General features: G+C 43.4%; 1 protein-coding gene across 1 annotated transcript; it reads left to right on the top strand.

The window, feature by feature from the left end:
• Positions 1–320: 320 nt before the first annotated feature.
• Positions 321–3,991, top strand: LOC133916151 (transcription factor RF2b-like). The gene is made up of 4 exons (XM_062359687.1): positions 321–781; positions 1,993–2,125; positions 2,626–2,710; positions 3,220–3,991. Exons 1-4 carry the CDS (start codon positions 321–323, stop codon positions 3,579–3,581), a joined length of 1,041 nt encoding a protein of 346 aa, XP_062215671.1. The 3' UTR covers positions 3,582–3,991.
• Positions 3,992–20,345: the final 16,354 nt, after the last annotated feature.

The raw sequence follows: 20,345 nt of genomic DNA, 5'->3' as shown, positions 1-20,345 counted from the left end.
CTTGCCCCCGTGCGCTCTACCCATTTGAGCTTGGCGTCTCCTCCCTCCTGACTAAAATCCTCTAAGGTCACATGTCATCATTAACAGTGGAGTCAAATCTACATATTAATGACCACATCACGGCGATTTCAACATTAAAGGACCTCGGTCCCTTTTTTTTTCCTACTGTAATCCCCAGTTCCCCATTCCACTCTACTGCGAAACCAAACCAGGCCCGAGAGCAACACGAAACACAAACACTCCTCCAGTCTCCGGCTCGGACACTCGCGCGCGCGCGCGGACAAGCGGAGAGACAGCGAGGGAGCGGGCGGCGCCACGCAATGCAGCAGCTGGAGCCCACCGATCCGCCGCAGCCGCCGGGGCAGCCCTTCCCGCCGCCGCCGCTGCTCGCCGCGCGCGGGGCGCACCACCGCCGGGCCAGATCTGAGGTCGCCTTCCGCCTCCCGGACGACCTCGGCGGCGGGGGGGACGGCGACGGGTTCGACGAGATCGGCTCCGAGGACGACCTCTTCTCCACCTTCATGGACATCGAGAAGATCTCCTCCTCCGGGCCCGCCGCGGGCTCCGACCGCGACCGCGCCGCAGAGACCTCCTCGCCGCCGCGCCCCAAGCACCGCCACAGCAGCTCCGTCGACGGCTCCGGCCTCTTCTTCTCCCCCGGCATCGGCGGCGCGGGGAAGGACGCCGCGGCGTCGCTGGCCGAGGCCATGGAGGCCAAGAAGGCCATGAGCCCCGAGCAGCTCGAGGAGCTCGCCGCCATCGACCCCAAGCGCGCCAAGAGGTGCCGCCTCCTCGATCTCTCCACCTCCCTGTCCATCCCCTTAATTCATGTGCTCGGCATTGGTAGCCCTGGACTTTGTTGCCGTCGCCGAGTGGTTGACTGGCTGCTCTTGCTCCAGTGTTTGGTTGATCGAGAAATGGCCGTATATTCCAGATCAGTTCTTTCGTTTCCCCGAGGTGCCGGGGAATCGGCTGAGGCGTCGGGGACAATTATGGGTGCACACTCTCTGATGGAAATGCCTGGAGGGTAAAGAAAAGATGCGCATTTGCGCCTTGTTTGTTTTTCTGCGGGCGCTATGGATAGATGACATTGTTTGGTTGGTTGGAAGTTGGGCGTTAAGGCGGCGGGTGGTGGTTCTTTAGCGCTTGGTCGGTGGGATTATGGATGTGTGTTTGTTTCTGTGAGGGTGACTGCCTGCTTTTGTACGCCTTTTGCTGGGTCTTGGGGGTTGATGATGATTGAGAAAAGGGGGTGGGCGAAAAGGGTAGCTAGAATTCCTTGCCTGCAAGGTTACATGTCCCGGTTCTTAAATTTGAAATAGAGAAATGCTATTGTGTTATTGAATAATGTTTTAAGCAGTTGGCCTTTTCATTTCTAAGAAACGCATGTGGTAATCCTGTCACCAAAACCAGACGTTTTAATCTCTAGCATGATGGAGATCTCACTAGTAACTAATAATACTATCCAAACTTTGTAGTTGATAACTTGATGTCCTCTGTTTACAGTTAAATTCTCAATGCTCCAAAATTATACTGCATCATAACCAGTTTTTCATTTTTATTGTTCTCAGATCATTTATACTGGTGCATTTGGTTGACTAGCAATAGTATAGAAAATTTGACAGTCTTAAATATGTTATGGATACATGTTACATTGCAGTGATTAGTCAACTATGAAATAGTTGAGGGAAAGATATATAGCAAAAAATCGCTCATATTTTGAAATTTTCAACTTATATCTTCTCTTGATCACTGAAGCTCATGCTTTTGCTTGAAAACTAAGTACAAATGTAGAATATGCTGGCTGTTGTTGTATGATCCATCTGTGGAGGGTCCTGATCCATTATTCCTTTAAATCTATATTGTGAACAAAAATTATAGTCAGGTTAAATACTTAAATTTATGCATGTGTTTATGTTCTGTTCCTAGAACCATTTCTTCCAGTAGCATTTTGTAAGTTTACAGTATCATTCTGCATTCGTTTCCATGCAGAATTCTAGCTAACAGACAATCAGCGGCTAGATCAAAAGAAAGAAAGGCTCGTTATATAACAGAACTTGAGCGGAAGGTTCAAACTCTTCAGACTGAAGCAACCACTCTCTCGGCACAACTCACACTATTTCAGGTACCTTTTGATCTATCTGTTGTCTCATGGATATCAGGTCAAGTTTAAGTTCATGTTATTTCTGAAAGCAGTATCTTGTACAAGCAAAATGATTGTTGACCTTTGCCGTCATTCGAACAAAGATGGATCTATCCCCTGATTGCAGTGCACCAACCAAATTGCTACTTTTGCAAATTGCATCTAGCTTAATAGTTTTATGTGTGTATCTTCTGACAACTTGTGCAGCTGTATGGACTAGGATAGTTGCACATGGTGTGATCAAACTAAACGTCTGTTGGATTAAATATCAATTGTGGTGTTGTGAACAGTTTGAAGAACTGAATATTGATGATTTGTATATTAATTTAATTTGTGTTGATTGTTAGCTTTGACTGTCAGCTTCTGGTTATTGCTATATTTTATGTGGTTGACTGTTGAAGTATTGTATAGTTTACTGGTTTTCTATACTGTTGTATTAAATTGCTGGATGACCTTTATATGTTGCCTTCAATCACTTGCAGAGAGACACAACTGGACTTTCTGCAGAAAACGTAGAGCTCAAGATAAGGTTGCAGGCCATGGAGCAACAGGCTCAACTGCGTGATGGTGAGCATTGTCCCCTTATTTAAGATAACGATAATTTATTTGTCAATTCTCTGATTTAAGATAACAATAATTTATTTGTCAATTCTCTGCTTTCATTATTTTTCCCTGTAACATGAACCGATAATAAGGATGTGCAATATTATTGACATTATATCATTGAAAAGTCATTCTATTTTTCTCTGTCCATTATAAGTTATTCTACCTTTTCAAGTGACAGAATCTTTTGAGGTTAAGTGTCTTTTGACACGATACCTTCACTTAATTGCAATATGATGCCTCTAGTTTTTCTCTTCTCTTCAGCCAAGACACCAATAATAGGGTCACATGTGGTCGATTTGCGCATCTTATGTATTGTGCCATGAGCTAGAGTGACTTACTATATGGAACATAATTCTAATTTCTACTTATATGTTACCAATGTAGAACAAATTGATAACTAGAATTTGCACTATGAGAGGTTCTATGTTCTACTTATATGTTCTAAACAGAAAATCTGATTTATTTTGCAGCTCTGAATGATGCACTGAAGCAGGAGATGGAGAGGCTTAAGCTTGCTACTGGTGAGATGACAAATTTCAGCGAGACATATAACATGAGATTTCAACATGTCCCGTACAACTCTTCATTCTTCCCGTGTTCCCAGCAAAATACAGCCCAGAACCTGGGTGGCGCCCAGTTGCCACCGCCATTCCACCCACCTCATCCTAATGTGCCAAACCACCAGATGCTATCCCACCCAAACACTCTCCCAGACATAATGCAGCAAGACCCTCTTGGACGGCTGCAGGGTTTGGACATTGGAAAGGGGCCTCTAGTCGTGAAGTCAGAGAGCAGCTCGATCTCTGCCAGTGAAAGCAACAGCACCTTCTAACGAGGCCTATCCATTGAGTCCGCAGTTTCATTAGATTCCTTTGTTCATAGCCTGACATCCTTGCGCTGCTCCCTGTTCTGCAAGCTTATTTGTTATTCAATTCATTTTATTTTCGCACTGGCTGACATGATCCCGGAACTCATCACGACTGTTTGTTTTGGGTTTCATTTCCTGTGTGCCATGTTTGGGATTATCAGGGCATTTGGAGTGGAATTCTCAGATAATACTGTGTTGTTTTTAGCCATGTGGACTTGTGCTTCATGGATTCTCTCATTTGGAACATACATGTATTTCTCTGCAGTTTGTTTAGCTCTGTACTTTTTGAGCTGCCAAGCTAGTTTGATCAATGTATACTCTGATTGAGTGAAATGGTGTCGCTTTAAGGTATTTCAAGCATCCGTCAGAGTTCAAGTAAATGCTGATGCATCATCGGCGTGTAACTAACGAGCAACTATAGATGTAGTGGTGTTGGTCATTACACCCATTTGCATTTGGCGCGCTAACATAACTGCCTCATTAAGATTTGGAAATGCACATGTTTGTTCCTTGATATTCGAAAGGCGAATTTGGATACAGGACACATTGTTATATGTCAAGCTTTAGCTCAGGGGCAGTCTTTATCGTGATTTACCGAAAAATGATTTGTGCTCCGGGCAACACATGCTCCAGCCACTCCTGCCGTCCATCTTGCCTTGAGATTTGTGTACTATGTGTAGATGTGCTTGTATTACTTATGTATATTGATTTTTTTCATAATAAAGGAGAGACATGAGGGAACACCTGACATGATTCTTGACATGAACAGTGTATGCGCACACTCACTGCCTCAGCTTTTCAAATTTTGAATTGGCTCGGGTCCCAACCATTTTTTCACTTAATGTATGCTTTGACAAGGTTAAAATATGTTCACTTCATTTAGTTCGCTGGAATTTGGTCAAATATGGGTACCATTCAGGTACACCTCTGAAAAAACTGCGCAATAATCACATAATCCATCACAGATCTCATTCGTACACGTGAATTTCCACATTTAAACAATTTTTTTTTCTCAAACAATGCAGGAGAGCTGCACGTTTTTTTTATTAAGAAGGAGAAAGTGGTCCGAGTACAAAGCTCATCGAGCGGTATAAGATAACAAAAAGAGAAAGAACATAGATTACAGAGCTAGCGGAAAGCCAACCAAACAAACTGAAAGGACGATCTTGAATCGGACCATAATTCTCCTAATCTATTTGCATCGGCTAGAATCCAAAAACGCGCCTCATTTTCAATCGCTCGCAGCATTTTAGCAACTACAGGCACAACCCCATTAAAGACATAATCATTGTGGTGTGGTCCTTCCCTGCTCCTTCCCTACCCTTCTATGTGCCATGCACCAACCAATCTGCGAAGACGAAGACAGAGACATCTAGTGCCAATCTTTGCAGGCCTACCTTGCCGAGTAGCCGATGCCATACTTCCCACGCAAAGACACATGCGACGAGCAAGTGATGCACCGTCTCAGCGTCTTGGTCATAAAACGGGCATCTCACCGGATGAGAAGATTACGGCACGCTAAGCGATCAGTCATCCAACACCGGTTGAGAATTGCCAACCAAATGAAGAATTTACAATAGTGCGGAGCCTGTGACTTCCACAATCTTTTACATGGCTCAAACCGGACACTACCAATGAAGAAAGAGAGGTAGGCCGACTTGGTAGAGAACTGACCCATGGTCGAACTTCGTCAAATGTATTGATCAACTGTCCCTGGAGTGAGCTGAATAGGTTGCAGCACGTCCCAAAGTTGTAGGTATTGTAGGGCGATGTTCCAAGAGTTGGGCAAATTATGCAGGTGAGGCTCCGAGCGAGGGTGCTCGGTTAAAAGCACCGCGAATTATTCGGACACTCTGGGTTTAACACAGACTATCAAGGTTGGGCAGACCTGCAAATGATCTTTCTCGGCTGATTCGACTTGCATGTTAAATCTATCTTATATAAACATACATATGCACTATACAACAGGTTTTAGACTCAACTTGCACCCTTAACTCTAACGTTTTTTAGCACAATTCATCAGGGTTTTCACTGGGCTACGCGGACTATTTGGGTTCTCCAGAGAGGTTGCTTCGAGGGGGAAAACTCAACTGATTTGATTTGTGAGCCTCTCCAAACCAAAGGGAAACATGTTTGAGATAGTTCATAGAGTCTAGAACTCACTCACCAACCAAGCAACACGATTCCTAGCACAAATCTCATATGAATCCTCTCCTTTTGCTCCAAAGCTCAAGAACTCAAGAACTCCATAAACTTAGCTCAAAACTTGAAATCGACACACCAATTCACACATTGTTGCCAAGGGAAGCCTAAGAGACTTACCCATTATGCTTGTGGAGGTTGGTGACCACCAGCTGATGAAGAAAATGAAAAAATCACCCGGGAAGAGGAGTCCAACCGCGGTTCCTCATGTTTCAAACAAAAACACCAAGAACGGTTCAAATCCTTTGGGAAAACGAAAATGAAATGAATGGATGAGGAGTTTAGGAGCTAGTGATCACGTGAATACCACATGCGTACCTCGATTTGGCTTCTAGAGGGAGGACTCGAGGGAGAAAGAGAGAGCTTGAGAGAGAGGGGGTTGCTCGGGCTGAACGGTGGGAGGGAGAGAGAGATGGGAGAGTGAGGGAGAGAGAGGGAGTTGGTGGGGGCTGCTGCCCCAAGAGGAGATACGGTGGTTGGCCACTTATGTGGGCCCCACATGCTAGAGAAAGAATCATGTTTCAACTTCCTTGCTTTCTCTCCCGAATTTCTTTCTCTCATACAATTGACTTAAAAGCAGTGCTCTAATGCTCCGAAACAATATTACTCAAAATTAAACCTAATGCTTATGAAGCATGATTAGGCTTAATTATGTAATTATGGCTTCAGGACGTGACAAAATGCTGGTCGCGTGAGCCCCACCTGGTCACGCTGTGGGGCTATGGTCTTAAAAATATCAATTGCCAGGTGACATCCTTGGGTGTGGGCCCTCCAGACAGGGAACCCTCTTATTCTTTACATCGACACCTCTCATTCGTTCGACCAAGTGAATCTCCGGCCAAGAAGTGGAAGCTCTTTGAGCTCAACATCATCCAGCAGCTGACAAAAAAGACCCATCATTGCCCTATCCAGATTGGAGTTGTTTTTGTCCTCCGGTCGATAAATTAAGTTGAAATCACCGACGACAATCCATGGGCCCATGCAGCAAGCTTGAACATTCCTCAGCTCTTGTAGGAATAGATGTTTTTCATCAACACTAGAAGGACCATAAACCCTCACGAACCACCAATCAGGGCTATCGGATCTAGTAAAAAGAATTGAAATAGAGTAGGAATCAACCCTATTGGAAATAGCCCGGCACACCATTTCTTTCCAAGCAACTAGCACACCACCCCTGGTACCAGTTGCAAGGAGACACACAAATTGATTAAACTTATCTCCCAACACCGAGAGAAGCAAGGCGAGATGAGCACTAGCTTCATCTCTTGGAGACAAACGTTATCCGACCTCGCGGAATTTATCATATCACAGACTGATTGAGAACACACACATTCCAGATCAGTATACATGAGGCATCCATTACGAAAGAAAAAAATATATATCACAACCTGAGAAGTTGTAACACCCTGATTTTCAGAATTTATAACTTTTTAAATTTTTCCAAGATTATTGAATAGCTTCACCAGTAGCATAAGTTTAAAACCTATTTTCTTAATCAATCAATCAATATAAGCTATTATTTTGTGTGCATTGTATGCTGAGTTTTGTTAGGAGCTAGGTAAATGCATTAGAGTTCTTTTTGTTTTTCTTTCTCTTTGGTGTTTTGAGTGAAAAAGATTTTGAAAAGGTTTTACAAAACTCTGTAGTAAGCTAGTTAGGGATCTTAATGGTTGGAATTCAAAATCCTAGAATTCATCATCTATTCAATCCTTGATCATACTTGATCCTTCTCTAGTTCAATTCAAATCATATCCAAATCCTTGTTTAAAGCCAATCTCTCCTCTTTCTCAAATTCTACCTAAATCCAAATTCAAATTCCTTATCTGCTCCTATTCTTATTCAACCTCATTTTTCATTTATCTTAAATTCATTCCAAGATCAATTCAAATTCAAACCCTATTCAAATATCTCTGCAAAAGTCTCATTTCTAAACCCTAGATATACCTAAAGTGTCTTTGGGCTCAATCTTGCTCAAGTTCAAACACTTTGCCAAGTCTTCTAGCCGGCCCAATAAAGGATCCACGAAATCTGGACATTTTCGTAGAGTCCTGGATAGCCTCATATTTTCATGAAATTTTGGAGTTTAAAACGGCCTCAAATGAAAATCTTGACAATACCAAAGTTGTAGGTCACATTGATTGCTTCGATTTGAACCTATGGAAGTCCCTATTTGGATAATGGAGCTACGAGTTATGGCCCCCGAAATTAGTGTTGCACAGATAAGTTTGAGTTCAAATAGTTTATATTGTAGTGCATTTTTAAAAATCAAGATGGCGTTTCAGAAGTTCCAATGAATACCAAAGTTGTAGATCTTTTCGAGTAGTAAATTTAGAGTTCAGAAATGTCCAATTTGGAGTCCGGACGATGGAGATATCATCCTCGGAATAAAGAGCCACGAAAAAGAAAATCCTAACCGACTCGAACTCGAACTCAATTCGTGTTCGGCTTGAACTCCACCTCAACCAGCCGCCCCTAGCCCTATAAATATGAGTTGCACGCCCTCTCCTACCCCTATTCCATGCCACAAAACCCTAGACGTTGCTGCTGCCCTGTTTGTGTGCCGCCGTTTGCCGAAGCCGCCACCGTCACCGCCCGTGATGTGCTACGTCGTCTTCTCTGCGAATCCTCCTTCCTCGACCATCGAAGCAAGGTGAGGACCTCTTTTTCTCCTCTCTTAGTACTATTTTATCATCATACTAAGTCCCTAGCCAAGCACTAGCCCCGGTCAAAGCCCGATCTACACCGCCACGGTCGTTGCCATCGCGGACAGCAGCGCTATAGCCGATTGGCATCGATGTTCCTGGCCAACTAGTGCACCGTTCGCCATGCCCTTTCACCAGCGCATATCCCATGATGTTCCCCACGCCCTCACCAAACATGTCGGCCACTAGAGTAGTCAAACCAACAAAATCAAGGTTGACATACCCGTTGTCCGGTTTCTGGACGCGTTCTGCGCGCACGGATTTGCATTCGCGTTCCCCGTTAATCCGAAAGTTGTATGGATGCACCAACCAGGTCACGGCCTGTCCCATCGAGTCTTCTACAAGACCCTAGGAGCCCATCTCTGTTTGTGCAGCGAGTCGACTGGAACGTGATTGCCAACCACAGTATGCGCAACCATCATCCATCTCATCTCCGCTGCTCGTTCTTCCTTTGAGGGTATGATCTACCAAAACCCATGCTATAGCATTGTGTTCCCGGGATATATTAACATATCTGTTCAAACGATTTCTCAAATTTCATAGCCAATCTCCTGGAACGTGAGCATCTTCATTGCTGCGTCTGTTCGCGGTCACCACCAAACCTAGCAGCAGTCATCGCTGTTTTGCCGCTACCTTGGATGACCTCTTCCAAAACTAACCATACCGCTAAGTTAGTCTTTCCGTGTTCTACGTCATGCTTCCCTCACTTCACTGAAACGGCATCGAAGCACGATATCAATGTCAGTGGCTATGAGCCCGATCGCCATCTCCGATGAAACCCGAACCACAGCTGCTACACAGAGTCACCGGTAGTATCCTTAACCTAGAAGCGCAACCTTCGGCCTTTTGATCCATCATATGTGGTCGAGACTAGATCTCAGCGTATACCTTCTTTAATCCAATATGGTACTTGCATAGCATGCCAAGTTAGCACCACATCATTCTCCTTAGCCTAGTCAATGAAGTCTGGTCTGCCCTATACTTCTTGAATCTTGCGCAATGATGATTTCAACCCTCACGCAGTGATTGTGCAATAAAGCATTTTCCCATATGAAGATAGTTCCGGTAAATCATCATTTCCTTTTCTGTCTAATCCATCTTCTGAAAGCTGTTCTCTTTTCATCTTAACTCCGATTTAAGCGATTCTTGCATCTAAATGTTTCTAAAATCATCCATATCCAACTATAGTATTTTTAAAGTGTTTTAATTATGTTTGGTATGCTGTTCTTAGTGTTTTCCTTTGTGTTGTTTGTCGGTAGTTCTCGCGATTAGTCGATAACGTTCTAGAGCAGTTCGAGGGACTTCAAGACCAAGATTTCGACAACACTGAGCAGCAATGGATAAAAGTCAAGTGTCCTTGATCATCTTGAACCTATGATTTAAACTGTTATGTTTAACAAAATTGCATGCAGTGTCTGTCAATATGAGGGGTAGTCACCTATGTTAGGGTTTTTCCTAGATTTTCTCTTATCATCCCTTGGAATCTAGATGGTTTATGGTTAGGTATATTTGCAGGTTAGATTGCTTAGCCATGCTTTTAGGATGTTGAGAAGTGTCATATAATTGATTAATGAACTTATGTAATAATGATCCTTAGTTAATGGTCTAGCAACATGGAACCTTAGGCCTTGAGCAAAGTGGTTTTGGTGGTTGTCATGGTTATGTTATTAGTTTAGTGTTTGCTCAAGTAACCTAAGTAAGGACCGGTTTGTGGAGCGACAACCCAAAAAATATCATAGCAACCATGAGACCTAGTATGGGTCAGGCCTGGCCTATTAATTAGTGGATTCCAGTTTTCGTGCGTGCCAAACGGAAGAGTGGATGTGTGGGGACGGCTAAAGCTAGAACCATTTGGTTAGTGGTATGAGATGTGTAGTGGAAGGGAATGGTGAAAATTTTTTGGAAACTACAAGACGCGAAAGGGGGCTTCTGGATGGGGAGAAAACCACTTTTGACGACGGTGAAACTTAGCGGGCATGCACATACTGGATGAAACTTTGTAATGGTTTTGAAGTGACTTTCTGGGTGACACATCACTGGTGTGTGTTAAGTGTCTAGCTAACTCAACAACGTAGAAATCACGACTTGTGGGGAAAGCTGGACAATCTCTGCAGAGTGTAAAATCTGATATATCAGCTATGCTCATGGTTATGAGAGATTTGGATCCTCACATGATTAGTGGGTTGTGGTTATGGGTTTGGTTGTGGTTTTGATTATAGTACAGGGAGTAGTAGACAGTTATGATATGCAAAGTAGGGAGCCTTGTATGCTGGGTGTTGGACTGTATGGGTTACATTCACTTAATAATTGTTTATTGCTTTTTTTAGTCCAAATATGTTTTCATTACTCGTATTTACGCAAATATATCATGTGTTAGCCTATTCTTGATATAAGCCTGCATATCATTATCTTTCCCACACTTGCTGAGCGCGTCATGCGCTCACACTTGCTATTTTTCCTATGCCATGTGACATGTGCGGTGCTGCTCAGTGAGTGAAGATGTTGAAGATTATCAAGACGAGGTTGTGACATTCTAGGCACGTGTTTCCCGATCAGTTGCCTGTGGTGTTGTTGGGCACTAGTGCTTCTGTTCCGCTGCAGATATCTTCATATAAGATAATATATGTCAATTATTGTAAGAGTTTAACGTTTATTTAATAAAAGTATTGCTTTTGTTTACTTCACCTGTGACGTCCTTATGTGTGTTGAACATCCTAGGCACACATAAGCCATATCTAGTTTTGTCCGTTAAAACCGGGTGTGGCAGAAGTCAAGCCCCTCCTCAAAACACGATAGTGGAGAGCTCCAAAGTCGCGGCATGATCCTCAGCAGCCTGCCAACCGAACAAGGCTGCTAGCGCTACCAAATGCGTGCAGCACAAGGGGTTATAAAACAACCACGTGTAGCACTCAATCACCTCATAGGTGATTCATTCTTGGTCATACACAAAGCCTAAGCATAGGACGACACGAGACATAGCAACTTGGTCACAAGAAGAAGAGGTCGTCTTGTTAGCAAGGCATTGTCTTCTTCTCGGGATGAAGTCAGGCGACAGCACCTTAGCTCTTCTTTTTCGAATTGTGGGGTTAGGGAGCAGGGCCTCCATGGTCTTGGCGACTTTGGTCACGAAGGCCAAAGGAGTAGTAGGCCTAGGATCAAAGGAGGTAGCGTCTCGAGCTAATCCATGGTCCCTTCTGGAATACACCTTGGGGCATGAAATGTCAAGGCATTAAGGGCATGAAATCATCATCCTTATCGTCATTGTTATTTTCTAGATGAGTAGTAGAGGGCGCCCTGTACCCATTAGGTTCGTTGGTCGTCGTCGTCTTTTACATGAACCAGGCATGATACCCGTACCGAAGAGTATATACATCACCAAGAAGTTTGTGATGTCTTTGTTGATCAATTGTGCATCTTTCGAGAGCACCTAATGCAAAACAGGAGCATTCGAGACAATGGAAAAAAAGATAAGTAGGGTAAGCAAATAGGAAATTATGAACCTGAATGTGGGATGCATACTGGTTGGGCAACATTCTTTGCCTCCTAGAGAAACTTAGAATAGAAGGATGGTTGACCAGTTCGCACATCCTGAGATATATTTGACGCTGTTCGTGCTAGAGGGCCCTAAGGTCCTCGGTGGTTATATGTTGGAGCAGAGCATTTAATGAATAACAGAAGGGTCTTGCATGCAATTTAGCTACGGCTTGAATTAGGTTGCTCTCCTTGAAGGGATCATCCTTCCATTCACGCACAACCTGCAATGAGGCATTAAGTGCTATATGAATTGTTGTAGGTGTTTATGGAAAACATATACTCGAAGATCCCATCATAGATTTATTAATCCTTCACTGCAACGTTATGGCTCTGTACCAAAGCACGAATCCCTGATTATTTAATAAATATTAAACAAGTATTAAATATCACAATTATTTGACAAACATTACATAAATTGTGTGCCAAAATTATTTGAAAAACATTATATAAATTAAAAATAATTACATTAACAATACAATGAATAATACAAAATATGAATGACTACGACAATAAAGTCAATAATACATATGTCGTTAACAAGTACAAGTGTATCGAACAACTGCATTAGCGACTCAACAATGACGATGCCGCACACAATCCCTAGGAATGTATGTGTCTGGTGGGTGTATTGCCCTCATCCCAGCAGCCTGCGCTGGCCCCTGCCTCATGTTCCATTGCTCGTCATCATCAACGTCCTGCTCTGTGGGACCCCCACCGAATGTGTATCCCGCCTCGCTAACTCTGTCCTACATGTACCATAAAGAAGGATCCTCATGCGATAGTGTGGATGCCCCTCGAATGTGCTCTAACGGAGTCTGGTGTGCCGAACGCTCGCCCTGCTGGTATCACTGTGAACTCTCAGATACATCAGGATATTGGGGGTACTGTGCGCTGAGGAGCTCGGTGCAGCTGGCGGCCTGCACTGCAGCAGCCCAGTTAAAATCATGTGTGCCGCTCGAGTCAGGTGTCTACTGTGTGCAGTCAATGACATCTTCATGATGAGTCAATGTTGTAGGCAGAGGTGTCAGCATAACTTGAGGAAGTTGTGTCCACTACGGGGCATGTGAACCTAGTGTACACTGCTCGGGCGCAAGAGCCTGTGTGCACTCCTCGCGATGCTCTAAAGTAGAAGGTGTCTCTCGTGACTGTGCCCGAACGGGTTCATCATGGGCACTGGACGAGCGTCTGCTATGGGAGGCATGAGACGGGTGCATAGCTGGTAGGTCATACCCCCTTCAACGCGAGGCACAATCACTTATACCATGTATAGCGAATAGGAAGCGAGACCCTCTCATCCTCATGTAGTCCTAGAGAGGGTTCTGATCCCTCCACATTGATAACCTGCTTGCTTCCCCACAAGCTTGCTCCGCATGCGTATGTATTTCGTACGCCTATTCGGTAATACAGAGGTTTAACCAATAAAAATCATTATAAGTACCACAACAATTACTACAATATGAAGAAGGTGGGAACGATCCTTGGGGAAGGGTCTAGGGCCTAGCTCTACAAGTCCGTGGAGTAAGGTGGCATGCGTGCACAGATGGTACCACAAAAGGTACTCCCAGTACGTGGCGTCATCGTATTTTCTAGCAGGAACGTCAGCATCTACCGCGGTTGACTCCGTCCACCTCTGTAGGTGCTCGGTATTCATGGATGCCCAATCCTGCATCCCTTTGCCCCCCTATGCGCTTCTTCTGTATGTGAACGATACAGTTATAATTTATTAACATGGATCACCAAAGATACTAATACTACCTATAATAATACACTTACTCGTGCGCCCGACCGACGTCTCGTGGGGGAGATACTGGCACCACCTGTCGATACCCGAACTACCTCTGTACATGCTCAATAGAATATGCTTCTACGTTGTTTATGTACAACAAGAAGCATTTGGTCATCCATAAGTCTAAGTCACGCCAACAATATGATGCGATGAGTACTCCAGTCGCAATTTCGGTCCCTCATGCCATACACCATGGATCCCACTCTGCAAGTGAAAGGACAATGATGTCGCCTAGAGGGAGGGTGAATAGGCGTTTTACAAAAAATAGTCCCCTTTTACCATTGGTCTAAACTTGCAGCGGAATATAAATTAACGAATTTTTCACAAGTGAAAACCTAAATATGCTAGGCTCAACTAGTGCACAATCACCCTAAATAAGTGTGAAAATTACAGTCCTAATGTGACAAAAATTACTCTAATCTAGCGAGAGATATGCAATAAAACTTCAATTGAAAAAGGCTGAAAACACTGTTCATATGCCTGAAATTACTGTTTATCCGGATACTCCGGTGAAGACCGGAGTCTTCGGGTTGTATAGGTCCGGAAACTCCGATGAAGTCCGGATTCTCCTGTTTCTGTACAGAACAGAGCCCGAAACTGAATAAAATTACTGAGCAGAGAGTTCTAACTCAAACCAAGTGATGTCGTGTGTTCCCGGAGATGATTCCAGGTAGATTCACAGAGAACCTACACTCAAATACACACAAACAAGTAGATCGAGCAATATGCACAAGGATTTGAGCAAGAACTTAGAAGTAAGGAAACAAGAGAGGAGACACAAAGATTTGTTTCCCGAAGTTCGGATTCACCACCGTGAATCCTACGTCTCCGTTGAGGAAGCTCCAACGAGCCGGGTCTCTTTCAACTGCTTTTCTCGGTCCACTCTTGATTTCTTCCCTTGCTGAGGCGAAATCGAGCCCTTCACAAACTTCCGCGGCAACCCACAACCTTGGGTGCTCGTCGGCGACGCCTAGCCGCCTAGGAGGCTTCACCTCCAAGAGTAATAAACACGATGACGAACTTCTTGCCGAGAACTCAAGTGCTCAAGATTGGATTTTAGCTCACTTGCACTCAATCTTGCAATCTCTCAACCCAACTCACTTTTCTTCTCAAATCACACACTAGAATGGAGTGGGAGATGTTCTTTTGGCTCTAGAGGATGTTCTTTTCGTGCCCTTGCAGCTGCCCCAAAGGATGGGGTGAGTGGGGTATAAATAGCCCACTTCAAAAAACTAGCTATTAGGCTCTTTTCTGAACTTTACCGGAGTATCCGGCATACACCGGAGTCTCCGACCACTCCAGGTACCAGAGAATCCGGTCTTCACCGGAGTCTCCGAGTACAGCACAGCTGGCATCCGAAAAACGGCGATAACTTTTGATCCCGGAGTTTGATTTCGACGATTTTGGACTCTATGGAAAGCTTATTCAGAGGGATACACATATCAACTGAATTCATGATATAAAACACATAGGATCAAATTAGGAACACTCCAAAACCTATTTTAGACACTTTCACACTTTTCGCTTCGGACTCTTAACAAGAAACTCTTATTTTGGGTTTACTTGGGAACTCTTGAGCACTGAGATGCTACAATTAACTCACGTTGCATCCCTCTTAATAGTGCGGCATACCTATACTCAAATTCAAAGATAAAACTCGTTTGAACCACTTTGAGCTTTTGAAAAATTTTAAGTACCGCTTCTTTCTTCTAAACTTTGAGGGTTGCCAACTTTCATATATTCTTCATTCCATCTCTTCTTGATTCTTCATATGATTGATGTGAATCATCCATAGCTTCCCATAGCCTCGCACGGTCCATCGGCACAAAGCCTTTACTCGCTCTTCACCACTGCCTTGATCCTTCGGCGCCAAGCCATTTGCTTGCCCTTCACCACGGATGGTCCATCGCAGCCGAGTCTTGCTTGCCCTTCACCGTCTTGCCATAGAAAACCACTTTGTATTCGACATCTTCAAGGAATTCATTTTATCAAATATGGAGTCCATTTTTGTTCTTCACCCTTGGCATATATGATTTCAATTCAACTTATGCCTTCTTATAGACCCTAACTCTAACTCATTCTCAAGCACAAAGCACATGGGTTAGTCCATAAAACCTAAATGACAATATTTATACCTTAAGTTACTTGATCTCCACAAGTAACTTATTAGCCTTCATGCATATTATCAATCTTCATATAGAACCTAACCCCACTCATTCTTAAACACATAGCACACGAGTTAGTCCATAAAACTCTATTGACAAGTCATACCTTTAGTTATTTGATCTCTACAAGTAACTTAGCCTTCAAACTTATTGCCAGTCTTATTGAGCTTCTTCTTCTTCTTCTTATGAGCATCACTAAAATCTCATTGACTTTTGATGCAATTCTTTGAACTCATGACATTTCTCAAAGAATCCATGCTTCATCATTTATGCATCTCCTATGGAATAACTTGAGCATCACCTAGAGCTCATTCATCTTGATGCATTTTCATTCTCCCCATTCACCTAGAGCTCATGCATGCCTCTTCTCCATGCATCACTTATTGAACAACCTACTAACAATCTCAACAACATTTTTAGTCTATAGGTATTGTCATTAATTACCAAAATCACACATAGGGGCTAGATGCACTTTCAATCGACGCTAAGGACGTCCAAATCACTGATCACCCGGAGATAATTATCATGATCTTGCTACTGACTCCATCTTAGCCTGACATGCGTCCATCATACCCCATCGTAGGCCTCATCTCATCTGCAATGCCATCGGACATAGAGACTGGATAGTAGCTCTTAGGCACCTAAGGCTGACAAACTGGGAGGTACTCTCAGCTCCATAGCTATAAGAGGTGTAGGCAGCCTGTAACTAATCCCCTCTTCTTTGATGGCTGGGTTGCATCACACAATCTTCTATATGTGGCAGCCAGTACAGTTGATCCTCAACTGTAAGATGTCGGCTCATAAGAATGTGACGCGAGCTAACTCGCTAACCATACAATATAGATGATGACATAATCGTCTGTCATGTTGCAAAATATGATGCCTCCTAGCAAGACATACAAGTACATCTCATAGTGATGTAAAACTATAGCCTCGTCTGCATCCAGTGGGCATGGACTGAACTGTATTAGCACATGAATCCGAGACATGAAGAGGCCAATATCCTTCTTGTCATATTGCACACCAAACCTACAAGATATATATATGGTGAATAAAGCTTAAATATCACTATGACATTTGAAGTGCATTACATAACACATAATCACCTATCCTCAACATAACCATTCCACTGCCCCTTTGTTGGTCATGAAACTACTAATGGGGCACCCCTGATTGGTAGTCCGGTCAACATGGTCACGTCCATCAATGTTATGGTCATCTTGGCAAAAGAAAAGTGGAACGTGTGCGTCTCAAGACACCACCGGTCGATGAGACCTGTGAACAGTGGCTCCTCAATTGGCGAGAGAGATGTCCTGTCACCACCTGCCATGGGAGCTTTGGCCATCATGAGAGCGAAAGATAGTAGTCCCGCTCGTGCGAGTGGCTCGTGGAATCAGGTTCTCACTCCTTAATCGTGTGGACACTCCGGGCTCGCAACGGTAGCAATTGTAAAATGTATCCAATACATGTGCTAAGTGAGTAGCAAATTACCATGACAATTAAAAATCACATATAATCATGGGACCTGTTACCCTGTGAAAATCATCTGTCCCCTATGGTTCTCATCGTACCGCTGCTGAAGAAGCTCGGGAATACTACCATGAGCCATGACAATGATTTCAAGCTACATGGTTCAATAAGTAGGTGAATAATAAATTAGAATATATTATAAGCTTTATGATTCAATAATTATGTGAATAACAAATAAGAATATATTACAAGCTTCATGGTTCAATAAATATGTGAATAACAAGCTTCATGGTTCAATAAAAAAACATCGTATGTAATGCCAGTACCAAAAGATATATTACAAAATAAGTAATACAACTAATAGGTGAGCAACAATTTAGAATACAAACCATGGTTGCGAATAACTTCAAACAACAAATTAAAATACAACAACTCTAATACACTACAGTTCGATAGTGGCTTAATAGTTTACTGCCGGGTTGGGCATGTCCTCCTGTCATGACCAAGTTATTTGTAAAGTTTGCACTTGCGTAAGCCATCAATAGCATCTACTTCATTCATGTCACCTTGCAGCCTCATGGCTCTAGACTTTCCAGGATCTGTGCATCGTGCTCAGGGACAAGGTACCGACTTAGGCCCCTCAATCGTTTTGTAGCTGCTTTCGATGTTGAAGGACCGCATTTTTGAAAGCCATATGTTCCTCAATGCATCGATCATGAAATACAGTGCTACGTACTGTGATTCGTCATTGCCGCCCATATCCATACAAGCGGCTAAGACATGTGAGCATAGGATATAATGTAGTTTTAGCTTATTACATGTGCACTTCACTCGTGAGGTCCAAGTTGATATTGTTGCACGGTGTCCCCTACGCTATACCCTGAAGCATGACCTCGAATTCATTGTTGGCCATATCATAGATCTTCATCCGATGAAAGTGTGTCTTGTTTCCACTTCTGGATATAATTTCCTCCACCATAGGTGGGAACCGCATGCTGCACTTCATAGCAACATTACCACGATCTCAAAAGTAGTCCGTCATTCTATAGAATGTGAGCTCAATAATGGCACACAACGGGAGACCCCGTACTCCTTTTAGATATTGTTGAACATCTCTGCTATGTTCATTATCATGATGGTGTACCTAACATTAGATATAGTAATTTTAGAATGTATATTTGCATAAGAAAGGATATAATATGATCATTTAAATTCTATGTGCTAACCTGTCACCGCGAGTGTCATGGATTAGGACCCCAATGCTCCACCAGCTTCCCCACTATTCACTGGTTGAACATAGCACATGAATGTCTAACGGTAGCTTGTCCCCCAATAATTTGCGTCCGCAGATTGTCCTCCTCTACTTGTTGATCTGCCATCATCTTACAAGTGGTCTCATTTAACTCTCTTCATATTTTGTTAAACTTTGTCTGCTGGTTCTATAGACACAACCCTTTGAATCTATTTAAAAGAGACTTGTTGCGGTACCTTGTGTACATGTTCGCTCCCAAGTGTCGCATGCACTATCTTCTCTCCACATCAGGCCATGAAATGGAGTTGTTTGTGCTATCATGCAGCACATCCAACACATGCAGAAGACCCTTGTTGCAGTCTGAGATGATGCAAACTCGTTCCCGGTTTCCCACGACATATGTCCTCACCAAAGTGAGTAACCACCGTCAGATATCATTGTTCTCATTTTCAACCATTACAAAGGCAAGAGGAATGATCTGACTATTTGCATCCGCCGCTATCATTGTCATAAGGGTACCATAGTACTAGCCGCTCAGAAATGTGACATCCACACATACAACCGAGCTACAATGTCTGAAAGTTTCGGTGCATTGTCCAAAAGACTATAATAACCCAATGAGGTATCGATCAGTAGTGCTGTATGACCCATCCTCTAGCTTAATCGGCTTATCCACCAGGGCCCATTGAGTCCCTGGGTTCATCGTGGCAATCTTCTGTAGTAGCCTCGAAGCATAGTTATAAGACCCTTTGAAACTTCAAAAAACATCTTCAATGCCTTCTGCTTCGCTCGTCATATGGTGTGGTAATTGATCAGCATAACCGTCTTAGTCTGCACCTCCTTCATAATGGATTTTAGGGATAAAAAAATATTCGTGCCAACAAGAGTGATGAGGAGTTTGGTTATGAACCTCGCATAAACGGCGCGGCTCACATTCCTAATAACCTCTTGGATATATGTATGCGAGGTGTGTCTACTGATTACAAAATAGTTATCATATTTTGGCATATGTGCTCATACGAAGTAAGGACAATTCAGGTGCTTGTTACACTTGACCTCATACTCCGTAGGGTTAGACCGGCACACTTGTGCTCCCTTCTTGTCATTACAACATAGTTGCTAATAAACTGGAAGACCTCCCTCTGTTACGAAACTGTTGCTCGACCTGGATGTCTCTACTCTGTATCCCTAATTAGGTAAGTTATTATACTCAACTACGATACAATCCAGCAGCCCAATGCCACAAAAGTACTAGATCACAGACACCGGGTCATCGTTGTCAGCAGCTTCTTCATCCCCGCTACCACTGTCTTCATCGCCATGCATCCTACATCTGCCTCAGAAGGGTCCACTCTAGCTCCCTTTCTATCGGAATTGCCCTCTCCGATATGCCCTCCATCCTTTTCATGTATCACCTACTAGCCTGATCCTTCCACGGTAGTCACTGTATCACCTTACACCAGTCGTGGTACTATGTTTACGTACACCCTATATCAAAATTCTCATCCAATGCATTGTGTGAGTACAAAGCCCATACATTGTTCCTTTTCATCTCGAACAACGTATGGACAACGATTGAACTGTTTGGATCAAGTTGTGGCCACACACACTCTAGGA

Source organism: Phragmites australis, chromosome 4 (assembly GCF_958298935.1).
Source record: "Phragmites australis chromosome 4, lpPhrAust1.1, whole genome shotgun sequence".
Classification (NCBI taxonomy): Eukaryota; Viridiplantae; Streptophyta; class Magnoliopsida; order Poales; family Poaceae; genus Phragmites; species Phragmites australis.
The sequence above is the reverse complement of the archived record's forward strand: the minus strand, read 5'-3'. Positions and strand labels throughout refer to the sequence as shown.